Source organism: Indicator indicator, chromosome 7 (genome assembly GCF_027791375.1).
Source record: "Indicator indicator isolate 239-I01 chromosome 7, UM_Iind_1.1, whole genome shotgun sequence".
Taxonomy (NCBI): Eukaryota; Metazoa; Chordata; class Aves; order Piciformes; family Indicatoridae; genus Indicator; species Indicator indicator.
This window is the reverse complement of record NC_072016.1, coordinates 15050627-15064843: the sequence shown is the minus strand read 5'-3', so window position 1 is coordinate 15064843 and position 14217 is coordinate 15050627. Positions and strand designations below refer to the sequence as shown.

Here is a 14217-nt window from a genome sequence, read left to right as displayed (position 1 = left end):
TGAAAGTGATTCGGATTCATGTTCTCTATCTTCAAGGTCCTATAGAAAGTTCTAGAAAAGATCATGGCTAATAACTACTTGGGAACTGTCCCTAATCAGAAAAAAAAGCCATCCTGCAGGAGCTGTTCATTGCAGTCTCTGTCCTCGAAGTTCTAGCACCTCACATGCCTTGTCACCTAGTGCTCCATGTTTCTTTGCTAGAAAAAGCTGAACAAATTTGTGTTCAAATACAAAGCAAATAAACATAAATTCTTATCTGGAGTATGGGCTTCTTTCCCTGTGGTAGAATACAACAAATATTAATTGCACTGGCTGTATCTGGGTTGCATGATAGGTACATCCTATGAGACACTCCAACCATTATATTGGCTACAAGTCTCTTTAAGTCTTTCCTTGGCTTTTCATCTGTGGAAAGCAGTGCATGGAAAAGTGAAGGCATGATGTATAATTAGCTCCTAACACTGAGCCAGGATAAAGGGAGTTCTATCCCTTGTACTGAGGTACGAGAAGTGTTTCACCATCCCACAACTCAGACACAGCCATTATCTAATGGTTGTGCTTACAGGCATTATGTAATGCAGTGCTGGTCTGGGACGTAACAGTAATGAACATGGCATAAAAACTGTATAGAATAACTCAGCAACACAGACTTTCAGTGCTGCCTGGAAAATAGCTCAGGATGTGTAAGATGCCATACTGCATAACTAGAAGGTGATGTTTCTGGATAGTAAATGTACATCTTATTTTTCTTCTCTCATTTTCCTCATTCCTATCCATCCATGAGCCCAAATGTTGCATGTTTCTTAGAAAATATACTTAACAAATGGCCTTAATAAATAATACACTTAAGAAGTTTCTCCTCTTTTGCACTGCCTGTGATTAGCCCCAGTCATACTGGCTGTACCTGGCTGCAGCATTTCCTAAGGGACTGTCTGCCAGTTTAGTGCAGCTTAAACATAGAGCAGTAAATTGAACCTTACCCATGTCAACCACTCCCTGTTATTCTATTTGCCCAGGATAAGAGAGGTGTGTTATTTTAAGGATAAACTGTTGTTTGCTACTATTTAGGACCTACTTCAGCATTCACAAGCAGTGCCCTGTAAAATGAGGTAGGCAACTCCTGCTTCCAGCTATTTATTCATGAGTCTGCATCACCTAGCTTCATGCGCTGTGAAACCAACAGAACTGAGAGGACTGTAAAGTAACATGGCAAAAAAATTAAGTTATTTTTCATCCATATCACTTTCCTGGTCTGGTTCACTGTGTTGCCACATAAACACTGAGATGGCATAATAGGAAGCAGGATTAGGAAGGACCAAGAGCTGGGACAGAGTAAGATCTGATCCCACCAACATTGTCACTGAAAAATTATTCACCCATTTGCTTTCGTACACCTTGACAATCTCTTCAACTTTCTATGAAATGTTTGAATGCTTCTGTGCTGGTCATACCTCAAGAAAATTATTTATAATCAAATTCAATCAAAATATTTCATCTACAACTACTTCTATACCAAATTCAGTTCACGCTGAATTCAGGAGGAAAAATGTAAAAGAAAAAAAAATCCCAGGAAACTTTTTTCTGGTTTTTGTTCTGTCAGCTGTAGAAGTCATATTATAAGTACTAGTGACAGTGAGCAGAGCACAAGACTGAGACAGGAATTTGGGATAAGGTTGTAATCACCATGGGCGAGGACTAAAAAAACTTTTATCTACTATATGTTAACTTTAGAAAAGTAAACAAAAAACTCATAAAAAACTCTCATTGCATGTGACAATAAATGTTGGTAACAAAAGTGCAAAGCAGAGCCTGTGCAGTGGAATGAGCTCCTACAAAAATATTTACTTCTGTAGGCTAAGGACCATGCTGATGCCTGAAAAAAAGAAAGGATTGAGTTTGAACATAAGTGATTCAAAATGGGCCTAATTAGCAGATTAAATAAGTAAAATAACTGTTGTTGGTCCTAGAAAAACCCCGAATAAACCTCAAAAAAAGGTTAGTTGGAGAATAACTGGCCAAAATATCCTGAAGGGAAGAAGAAAAGGGCTCAGATTTCTTCTTCTATAGAGTGACCCCTCCCCCCCCCCATTTATTTAATCTGAAAAATATGCCTCTACCGGCAACACCGGGTTACTGCCCGAGTGAGTGATGATCTCAGGTGAGGAATATGAGATCCTGCATTGTCTGCTTACCCTCATCTGTTCCTTTTCTTCTGCTGCTTCTATGTCTGCTCTCTGCCAGCTTGTACCTGCTCCTTTGGTGGAATTCAAGGGTGGATTTGAACAAAAAGAAAGAGAAAACTTGCAGTCTCTGTGAACACATCCTGAAGCATCTAGCAGTCAGATGGATAGAGGCTGTGGATCAGGTAAGTGACTGATTGATTAGCTGGATAGAAAGAGGAAAGTAAAGTCCTTTGGGATGATAGCAGAAGCATGGGAGTTTAATTTTTTTTTAATTTTCTCTTCTATTGTATTAAGAACCAGTGTGATTAAATTTCTGGTTTGGATGTGGAAATAAAAACTTCCGTTTACTTCTATCTTAACCTGGTTTCATGTAGTAGCAATTTCTATGTAATTCTCTTTAAATGTGACTGAACCAGGGTTTAATCACATTTAAACAAACAATACTGGGATATGCTAGCAGTCTTTAGCTTTTCACTATCTTGATGGTGATTCCTAGAGGGCACAGTCGTCTCTACATAGGTATGTCATCTACATAGCCCAGTTTGGGAGTGAAAAACACAGAGGTTACATGAAAGGAAAGTCATGCAGTGACTGTCAATAACCTGGAAAGCCTTCTAGCCATATCAGAGCCATGGTAAATATAGACTACCCCAAGAACATTCTGGCACTGTTTGAACTACAGCAAGCATAAGCACACACAAGCAGAGCAACACAGGCTGCATTATCATAATACAGGTAATACAGCATATTTGACCCACAAGCAGTGCAATTTAATTTAGGACTGCAGCATGACAGGCAGTGTGCTAAGCAGAAACTTGCAGTGTACAAGACTCTGCCAAACATCATGTCTCTGAATTAATCTTAATTGATTGTTAGTTATACTCTGTGATGAGATCTTGTCCAGGGGACTTTGTATTAAGAATGCCAACTGCTATTACTGGCGTGCAAATGTTCTTGCCAGAGCAGCATTTCTAAAGAAATGAAAGCTCCTGGAGCGAACTGCCAAAGAGCACAACTATAATGGAAATGAAGAACATTTGAGGGTTTGGGAGCTCTAGGGTACAGTTCTTCCTATATATTGATTTGAGGAAACCATTCCATATTTTCATTACAGAAGTAATGAAAGAGCACTGGGAAACCACCAGCTGGACATCAGTTATGTGTGTAGCCGCTGAACACATATTCCAGTTATCAGCATTGTTTGGCACACGAAATAAACTAGTGTCCAAGTCCTTGCTGTGTTGTTCTTTTGAAAAGAAGAATCCAGCGATGGTTATTTTTGTCCAATTTGTTGAAATGCAGAATGTAGCCCCTCCCCGAGATGTCAGTTTGGTGAGGAAATCACACCACTACATTCTGCATTGCAACAACAAGTTCTTGCTCCTGAATGAATGTTTTCCATACTGCCAGTAGCACTGTGTGAGTCTAGTTCTGCAAGGATCATGCACCAAAGTATGCAGAGTTCCCAACCATGTGTTTTGAGCACTGCCTTCTCTTAAGTGTCTGCAAGATTAGATCCTTTGCCTATGTTCATAGCCTCCTTGAAAACAATTACCTGGGTTATGCTACTGCAGGATATTCATTATGCTTTAATCTTGGGAGTTAAAAACAGTCTGTAGCACTAAAATCCACATGGATTTAGTTTAGGTGGGGCAACACAGATCAGAGCGGGAACCAGAACTAAAACTACTGATCTGTAACTGTGCTAATTATATGAGAGATGTGTGACATTAGTAATTGTTCAGACCTTCGAAAGGGTGCAGTTATAGACAGGATTTTTTCCTAATGAGGGACAGGATTGAAAAGTCAGCTGTCAAAAATGGTCAGGGATGCAGACAGGCCTAGTTTTCTATTCTATCAACTATCCCAGGTGCATTGACAGAACCAAGTTCACCAGAAGCCATTCCTGTGTTACAATTTTAGTGCCAGACTTTATTTTGCCTAGCTTCTTTAATATCTGGTATTACTTTGCAGCTTCTGTATTAATTAAATCACAGGAATTTATTCAAGAGTGAAACTGCCATACAGCATCCCACATAAACAGTGAATGCTTAGTTGAAAATAAGCATGCTCTAAGGATTTAAAACTAAAATCCTCACCAGTAAAGGCAGAACAAGCCTCTATAACACCCAGGATGTATGTTCACTCAGCAGGCACAGTGATCTGACTCTATGTTCCGAGATGACCCGGAACACAGTGAAGAGAAAACCTACCATCCCAGAGCAAAAAGCTTAATTAAAATGCTTTAGTTAATGAAAAACCTTAATTAGTCTATCCTTGCTAATGGTTTATTTTGACCAAAATAGCCTACAAAGTGCAGTTCAGCTGGCATCTCCAAAGGATAGGTAAACCTGGCCACCTTTACTGGGCATTTTTGTGAGCAGCTCTGGCCAGTGGTCCTTTATCTGGCATGGCTGTAGCTGGCTGAGGCTGCTTGCCTGCTATCAAGATCAGAAAGACAAAACAAAACATAATCAAATTGTTTCTTCTCCAGCCTCTGAGTTTCCAAAGTATTTGTCAGCTACTGAAATCTAGGAGGTGAGATCACACTTGCCTGTTATATGTACAACACCCAGAGCTGCACAGCCCACTGCAGAAATACTGTTACAAGATGACAAAGAGGAAAAACCCTATCACAAAGGGATTTGTATTGCAAGTCCTAACAAGAAGTAGTAACAGTTACATGCATAAACTTTTTATTTAGGTGAAAATTCACATTTTAAACCTTTGTTTCTGAAATGCTCACAATTTTAAAGAAAATGAAAACCAACAGAAGAGGGCGGCCATTCCTTCCCCATTTCTGTTTGGTGCTTGAGGCCACTTTCTCTGGGCATGTCCCACTTGCCTGCTTTTAAAAGCAAGGACTGCCACCCCACTGCATGACCTTTGCAGGGGGAGTTATCACATGGAGGACTTCTCTCTCAAATGGTTTCAAAGACAATGGCACTTTACTTGTTACCAGCTGTATTTATGTAGGCACACAAAAGCAATTGCTTGGGTTGAGGTGCTATCTTTGGTGCTTGCCGAGAATGACTGGTAGCCTACTTGAGCTTGTATGAAGTCTATGTCGTTACTGCTTCTCTGGAGACTTATTTTGACAGTGACTTCTGGCCTTGCTTCCTCACTGGGTAGAGGCGACTGCAACAAATTGTTTTTTCCTCTGAGAAATGTGGTAGGAAATACAAAGGCGGGGACCTCCCTTCCATCCACCTCCCTAGCGTTAACCTGAAGAGTTTTGAGATCCCGTCACGGCTCTGGAGAGGATTCACCCCACGATTTCGAAATGGCTATCCCATTTCTCATCCCTCCTCTCATTCCCGCCAAAAGCTCAAGTACATCCTATCTCATCAAAAAAGAGGCACAGGTAGGTCCAGACCCTGCCCTGACCACCCGCATCCGCGGTGGCGGTCTCGCACTCGCAATGTCCCTCGCTCCTCTCCCTTTCCTCCCCAGGCAGAGGAGCGGCTTCCCTGTCCTGCCTGAGGCGCCACGGTCCCTTCCTGCCCCGGCTCTGAGATGGCCTCCACTCTCCTCCCCGGGTAGGCACTGTCGCGGTTCCCGGGTGAGTAACTACACGGAGCCTCATCCCCCGTTTCGCCGCGGTGCCGGGTCTCCGTGAGTCCTCCGCTCCGCCCCGTGCACTCGCCAGTCTCGATGCAGCCCTGTGTGACAGCTTCGCCTTGCCCGTCCTGCCTCTGCGCAATGCCATCGCAACGCCACCACTGCTGTTTAAAAGTTATCATTACCTCTTCAGACAAAAAAAAGGGGGTAAATGTCAAAAGTGAGACTACTGTGCGTTCTGCGCGTGCCCCCGGTAAGCTAAGTCCACCTCTGTTACGCCTGCTGTCCCGGGCTGAACGCTAGGATGGTACGTGGGTGCGCGCGACCACAGTGAGCACCTGCACAGTGAGTCTGTCGGGCGAGAGTGGAAGCGGCGTGCCCGAAACCCGCGGGGGTCATGTAGGCTTTGTGTAACTCTAGCCCGAGCGGGCAGAGACCGGACGCGGTGGCGCAGGCAGTGCGTGGTAGCTCGGCTCTGGGGGGAGGCAGGAGGCTGCTAACCCCCGAGCCGACCGTTTTCCTTGCAGACGGTCGCGGCACTGCGGCGGAATGTGGTAATACTGCGCGCAGAGAGCCTTTAGCTGGAATACGGTAGCGGGGGAGGCAAGATGGCTCCGCATTCCCTCTCTGGCTGACAGGATCCTGCCTAGTTGGCATCTCTATGGTCCCGGATGTGGTTACACCGGGGTGGGCGGGCGCGGTCTTCCTGCCCTGCCCCTCTATAGTGGTTTTCCGGGGGGAAGGGCCGGCGTCGGTGCCGTGCGCCTGCGTGAGCCGGGCCCGCCGCCCCCCCGCCGAGGCCGCGGTCCGATGCGGTGAGCGGCGCCGGCTGCCAGCGCTCGCGGCGCCGCCGGTGCGGAGGAACGCGCGCGCCCCGCGCCCCCGCCGCGCCGGGGGGGCCGTGCCCCCGCCCCGCTGCGCCGCTGGCATCCCCGGGGCTCCGTGGCGGCAAATGGTGGGGCCGGACGATGCTGGGGCTCCGGGCAGCGCAGCCGTGCTTCCCGCGGGCCGGCAAGAGGTGGCGGCGGAGGAGGCGGAGGAGGAGGAAGATGGAGAGCGGGATGGGAGCCGGGGCTTGAGCCGGAGGAGCGGCGGGCCAGGGCAGGAGCGGCTGCTGCAGCGGTACCTGGCGGCGCTCGGCCCTGCCGCGGCGCCGGGTGGCAAGCGCTGCCCGGAGAAGCCCGCCAACGGGGCCGCCTACGTTGTGGGCCCCCGTGGGAGGATGACCAACGGGGACGTCGGCTTCCTGCTGCTGCCGCCGCCTCCAGAGGAGCCGCCGCTGCCTTCTCTGGCAGGACTGGCCGAGCCGCGGCGGGATGAGCCGGAGGAAGAGGAAGCAAAACTACAGAACGGGGGCTTCCTCCCCTGCCCGCCCGGCCCGGGGAGTAGTGGCGGCGACTTCCCCACGGGAACGGCCTTGGAAGAGCCGCTGAGGAGCTGCCGACTGCGGAGTGAGGCGGAGCGGTGCGGTGGTACGGCGGCGGCCGGCAACTCCCCGCTGCCCCTCGGCTCAGAGGACGATGCTGGTAGCCGGGCGCAGGCCGCCTCCGGCGTGCGGACCTCTCGAGGCCGGGGTGAGCCCGCTCCCCTGACCCCTGTGCCCCTCGGTTTCACGGACGTGAACCTGAACTCTCGTAACACCTACGAGGTGAGCCGTCGCCGCAGCGCCCCAGAGCACCTGCCCACTGGAGGGGCGGCTCCTGCGGCCCCGGCGCCGCCGCAGGAGCCGGCGGAGAGGGCCCAGCGGGCGGGCATCGCTGGCAGCAGCTTTGCCGAGTTCTTCACCAGGTAAAGGATCAGGCGGCGGGGCCAGTACCGGCACTCCCAGTCTTGAGCCGGGGGAGAGGGGGTGCCTGCGGGGCCCAGGCGGGCTGGGTGCGCTGGAGCCGCGGTTAAAGTCTGTTGGGCCGGTTCTCGGGGGTGGGGGTTGTCTGAGTGACCGTGTCTGCTGTCAGCAGTGCCTTCCTGCTGGTCAGATGATGAGCGATTCCAACTCACGGCGGGCTCTTCTGCCAAGTAAACGCTGCTACAGCAGGAATGTGGCTTTGGTTTGGACTTGGGAGTGATATGGTAACGATAGTCTTGCTTCTGCAAACTCCATGGACGTGAAACTAGAACCTGCTTCCTGTGACAGAGCTTTGCTTTTTACTGTCTGAACCAGTGTACTGCTACCGATTAAATTGCTTGAGGAATATAGTGAAAATAGTTGGTGTTGGAACCTGGTTTCAGGTGATTCTAAGAATCATCATGAAAGTTGCAGAGGCTCATAAAGTTTTTCCTATTTGCTGACAGTGTAGGTACAGTTTACTTTCTTACTCTGAACAATTTAGTTATTCTGAAGCGTGATATGGAAAGCTTCAAGAGCTGAGCTTTGTGCTGTGATTTATTTGCCTTCTGTTAGGTTCTAGCACAAACCCAGAAACTTAAGGGCACCCAGCGTCATTGGTGGGGGAGTCTAGCATCACTCTCTCTTTTAACATACTATGCAAAAGATGCATCTTGATTATAATAGTTCATAGCATACTCTATATTACTTTTGTTTAAAGATGGGAGTTTGATTTCCAAATTTCTGGTTTTATTCTCCAAAACCCTGGGGTTATATTTCTCATCAGTGACTGTTTTGGGAAAACTGAATAAGGTTAAACCTATTAACTAAAGAACTGATACAGAAGAGCAGAAGTTTGATCTCAGAGCAGGATCCTAAATTGAGAAATAGGCTTCTTCTGTCAACCCTCAGGGAGAGCAGTGAGGGATTCCTGCCTGAGGATAAGGATAGTGGCAGTTGCAGGGTGTTTGATGCCTCCACCTTGTTCCTAGGATGGGTTGAGAGATGTGTCTCTATTCCTGCTATTTCCTATTAGTGCTCTTTAGTCCCACACTTTTTTTCATGGTACATGGGCTAGAGGTTATTTACCTTCCCTTCACTATGTTACTTGAACACTTTGACTGGTAACATTGATACTTGTTGCTTTTTTGTCCCAGAGTAATAGCTTAATGAAATTCTGGAGAATTTTCCTCATAGGAAAGAGTGAAGTTGGTGTTCAGTAGAAGTTATTGTCAATTATACACTGATGGTTGCTGTTTTCAGGGGAAGCTTGGGTAATATATGATAAAAAATTAATTGCTTCCAACCTTACAAAGGCTGTAGTGTTGACGTCTCAATGCAAAAATGGGGTTTCCAGAGAGCCAATTTCATAGCCCCTGGCTGGCCCTGCTGGCTGTGCCTCTTGTGCATTTGGTCTGCTGAGTGGTACTGCCTTCAGGGGCTTCAGCTTCATCTCTGTCAATACATTCATTAAAATGCCTTAGTTATAGCTGATTTTATCTTAGTAGCCAATATGAGATCTACTAGTAGACCATACTTTTACTCATTTTTTTCCCAAACAAAACAAAAAACCTCAAACAACCTTAGACTTTTTTACTGATAGATTTGTCTCTAGATACAGTAATACTATAGTTTGTAGTCTCACTGCTTAGAAAAGTGATAATAAAGCTTTCATAATTTTGAGTGGTTTGTTACTGTTTTCTGAACCATTTCTGATACTTTAAAAGCTTGTATGTCTCACTTCTTTTTTTAAACTGCTCAGATTCATTCAAAACTGACAGTTTTTAGATTCAAATTGTGTAAAAATTGTCTTGTGATTGAGTGTTGGTGGCAACTGTCCCTCTTTGTCAAACTTCTCAGCAGATGGTTGCTTGTGTTTTTGAATGAGCACAGAGCCATAAATGATGTTGTTCCCGAACGTTTAAGTTGTACCAGGTAGCCATGTTGTATCAGAAGTACTGGCTAAGAGAGACCAACTTGCTCATGTTTTGTCAGAGTATGTTACTTGCTCCCACAGTGTAGGAGAAAAGGTACTGGATGTGTTAAGCACAGGCAGTTTGGCAGCATGAAGCATCTTATATAGGATGTTTTGCACTTGGAATGCTCTTTGTCCAGTTTACAAACTGTCAAAAACTTGGTAGCTCTCATTGATTTTTCTAATAGTCATACGGAAAGATTTTCTTGCTACTACTTAAAAAACGATAAAAGGCAAGGGGGAAGTCCTGCTGCCTTCAGCGTGAAAACTTCGTTTTTGTAACTCCCGGGTCAGACAAACTGTTTGATCATGGCAGATCTGGGTTAGTAGGCTGCTGTTTCCAGCTGCTTGCTTCAACCTCTTCAGTTTTCAGTTACCAGGGGGGCCTTCTTTGCAGTTCTTTGAAATCGTTAGTGTTAATTTTCTGTCTTGCTTTCATTGAACCGAATAGGAATCTGATGAGGTGAGGCAGGGGCAAAAACGAGCAGCTGTCAGCAGCAGTGTCTTGCCCAAGCTCTGTTACAGGAAGAGTGACTTTGCCCTTGAGATTGTCAGTAATAATTATTTTAAAGTCATGACGAAGTTCACTCAGTGATGATTTTTTTTTCTTCCAGATAAGTATTAGGTGTAATATTTGTCCATGGGGGTTTAAGTTGTGTTTGTGCCACATTACTAAGCCTGTCAAATCAATTATGACAACTTTTAACTGAAAAATAATTGGTTTTGATCTTTTTGTTCTACCTCTTTGTTTCTCTCAGCATGTGAAGTGGGATGCTTCAAGTAAATCAGAGGTATGTGGAGCGGAGTGCCGTGGCAAGGAAAATTGCATGACTATGGTCACTTGTCTCCACTGTGCTACTGTTATGGTCAGAGCATTAAGTGGCATCTTTAAAGTCACCTGTCACTGCTTTGTACTCCTGTGTATGATTTGTAATACAGCAATATATAGACACTGTTCTTATGGTTTTGTGGTAGTATGTAGCAACTTGCTGTTCTGGATTATGGGATCACTTTTGGGTAGCCCTAGTGGATAGTTGTTTGGTACAGAATGCTTCTGTGAGCAGGTGTGTTGTGTGGACAGCAGAATTAAAGCCATGATGATTACTTTCATTGCTATATGCTTTATCTGCCAAAGCAGCACATACAGAGCAGAACAGTAAATTAAAAAGGGCAATCAGCAGTGAGTATTTCAGGGCTGAGATGAATCCACAGTGATTTTCAATCTCTTTTTAATTCTACATGTATATACCAGGCATCTTCTCAGCTGGTATAGATACTGTTCCTTTCTTAATTGTGTATTTACTACATAAATTTAGCTACCTGGTGTTTTGTGAAGTTTCTCATTCCTGGATTCAGAGCTTACTGTTGACAGCAACAGTGATGCTTTGTAGTAAAACAACATTTTCCGAGTAACTTGTTTTCCAGAATACATCTGACAAGGTTTCCCAGTAAAATAGTGAAGCCTTTAATTCATAACTTCCACGTCTCACAGATCTTTACAATGTGCTGTGTACACATTGGTGTAAGGGATTATGAGCATGTATGGCTGGTGGCACCTATATCCTCAGAAAAAATGTCTTTAGTCTCATCCTTTCTCACCCAGAGCAGATGTGCTTATTATCCAGAAGTGTTGAAAAATCTTCACTTAGGGAGATGATGGAAAGTTGAAGGGAGTCAGTGTTGTAGAAACAAACAACTGAGAAATCACTGAAGCCCGTATCTTTTTCTCCCTCTTTGTAAACACAGTTCTGTGGTTAAGTAAGTAGGTAGTTCTTCAAAAGCTGCTAATCTTCTTGCTCCTACAAATGTCCTTGACAGAGACTGTGGAGGATTGCAGAGAGATTCACTCCCCTGAGTATTGTTACTTGTGTACATAGTAGTGTCTTCAGAGCTGTAGTTGATATTTCAATTTATTACTAAGCAGTGCTTGTAGCTTTTTGAGCTGTGTATATATATATATATATATAAGTGTGTGTATATATATATATATAAGCATATATTTAGTCTATACCTGCCTCTTGTAAATGTTTAATACCAGAATCAATGTTTCTTTATGTATACAGAGTTTTTCTGTTTTATGTATCAGCATGAAACTTCAGAGGATGTACAGTACATCTGTGGGGAAGAGGTCTCTTTTGTGGAGTTTTAGTGAATAACTAAAGTCAAGCGGGGAATAAGTTGTCCCTAGTTGCAACAGATCTCCTAAGCCTTCTGTTTGTGTAAGGATAAAAGAATAGATTGATGGAGGCACTTCACAATGCTTAATTTATATTCCTGTATTGCCTGTTCCTATACCTTGGTCCGTTCTTGCTGATAGCCTGGAAACAGTTGCATGTGTTTTAGATTTCGAGGTGTTTTTTTTTTCCCTGTCCAGAAAAAACAAACAAACAAAAACAACAGGTACAGAGTGCCTCTAGCAGGTCGAGGAAATATGCTGACAATATACTGGAAAGATAATAAGAGAGAAGAGCTAAAGGAATAGAGCAATGCTTCTCCCAAAAAACTGAGCACCCTTCACCCTTCTGTCTTTGTCAGACATAGGTTTTTTCTTTCACTAAGCAATCTTGTAATTTGAGTGAACAAGTGGATATTGTAATCGTAGGCAAGGACACCTTGTGTCAGTGGGAGGTGAAATTCCTCCCCCTGACAATCACACCTAGACACAAATCTATAACTAGCTTCAAACATCCCTTTTTCCTGAGTTAGAGACGTAATTAACTTGCTGAAAGTAGGAAAAAGTGTTGTCAAAATAAGAAGCTTGTCCGAAGATTCTTCATTCGCTGTTTGCAAAGAATGATTTATGACGTTATGTTGACGTGTTGGCCAGTTCCTGGCTTCAGTCACAACTTAAGTATGTGTAATCTCCAGTGTAACACAAACAGTATCAAACTTTGAAGACTAATGCTTGCCATTCATTTTTTTGTCTACCAACTTTTAAAATAACACTGTACATTGAAAATTTTACTCAAATTATATAAGCTTTTTGTTCATGAAAAGGTCAAGGAAATGTCTCTGTACACCTAAAGTCCCAGTGACAAATGTGGATCCCATAGTAGTGGATTAAGTCTGTATGACTTGGCAGGCTTGGTTTTATTAGTGAACCAGTTCCAAGCAGCTTATGGAAATGAGCAAGTCCCCAAGGTCTATGGGTTGAAAATGCCTGTGTGATGAAGTTTCACTCCCATGCCTTAGGATGACTGTGTAGGTTTTTAAGAGTTTTGTATTTCTGAAAAACTTTGGCAATAGGTGTTTCACACAAGTATGCAGGATGCTGTGCACCTGGGTTATCATTTGGCTGTGATGTTTGCTGAGTAGCAAACCAAAGTTACATTTCAGATACACAGATGGAAGTATTGTATGCTGATTTAACTCTGGATAGGTGTGAGGTTGCTGTATTGCTCCAACTTCCATCCGCAGCCTTTTTTGTGTGTCTGTATTGGTTTGGTTGCCTAATGCGTCCATTAACGTACGATCTTGCCTGTCTTGCTGGTGGGCAACAGTGAAACTGTTTGTATGCTGGATGCTGAAATGCTTCAAGAAAACCAAGCAAACCATGAGCTACCAAAAGTGTTTGGGAGGTTTGTGACTGTGAAATGGCAAACAGTACAGATTCCAAAGTACATAGTATCTCTAGCTTGTTGTCATTGTAAATTTCAGATGTTTTGCAAGTTGCTTACCATTCCTCATTCTATAGGTGAAGCTGCTGCGTGGCTGACTGAAGAATTTCTTCCTTGCTTTGTAAACCTTAAAGCTATCATGCAAAAGTGAAAGGAATCAGGCTGGTGTATATTAATATCTCTGTCTAACAGATCCTCATGTTTTGTAGTATTTCTTTATCACTGGAGCAGTGACAAAATATATTGTGAAGTGCTAATCACCACAGAAACCTGACACACTGAGTTGGCTACAATGGTGTAGTACAGTAGTGCTACATTACATAATTAAGTAGTTGATGGGTACTCTTTCTGGGACTAGAAGGGAAGAATATTAACTGACAAGTTAACTTGTTGGCAAGTTGGAGTGGTAAGCATCACCAATTCTTGGGACTGGTCTTCAAAATAAAACTCTGCCCCATGCCTGAACTTAGGCAGACTCATAGGCTTTGTCAAAGGCTGAAATCTTTCTCACTTTGTCTTGAAAAGCTCATGAGTTTTGCCTTAACTGAAAGTGAATCACTACTAGAACATTTGAGCTGTATGTATAGGGACTGCCCTGATAAAGCTTGTGAGTTTTGCCTTAACTGAAAGTGAATCACTACTAGAACATTTGAGCTGTATGTATAGGGACTGCCCTGATAAAGCTTGTGAGTTTTGCCTTAACTGAAAGTGAATCACTACTAGAACATTTGAGCTGTATGTATAGGGACTGCCCTGATAAAGCTTGTGAGTTTTGCCTTAACTGAAAGTGAGTCACTACTAGAACAGTTTGAGGTAATTTGCTTCATTGTGTTGTACTTTTGTAAGGTATCTTGGTGAGCTGATTGAAGAATTTGCTGTTGTCAGGAAACGATATGTCTTCCCTGCTTCTGGTATTGATTCTCTCTGATCTGATGTAGCTCATTAAACTGAGGAGTGAAGAAAATGTGGATGGTTTTGTGTGGGATTGGTGAGTTGAATTGACTTGCAGGGTATGTATGGGCAGTCTTGGAATCTATGCAGCAAAGGGAGTGTAGG

The 14217-nt window shown here is 44.3% G+C and overlaps 1 protein-coding gene across 2 annotated transcripts in view; it reads left to right on the top strand.

Moving 5' to 3' along the window:
* Positions 1-6696: 6696 nt before the first annotated feature.
* TBC1D12 (TBC1 domain family member 12) overlaps positions 6697-14217 on the top strand; it is a 42216-nt gene continuing 34695 nt past the window's right edge. The window contains exons 1-2 of one of the 2 annotated variants that reach the window (XM_054382196.1): positions 6697-7221; positions 7324-7532. In XM_054382196.1, the coding sequence (XP_054238171.1) occupies positions 6697-7221; positions 7324-7532 (734 nt within the window). Of the gene's footprint in view, positions 7533-14217 lie in introns of both variants that reach the window. The other variant, XM_054382195.1, reaches the window with a different exon arrangement.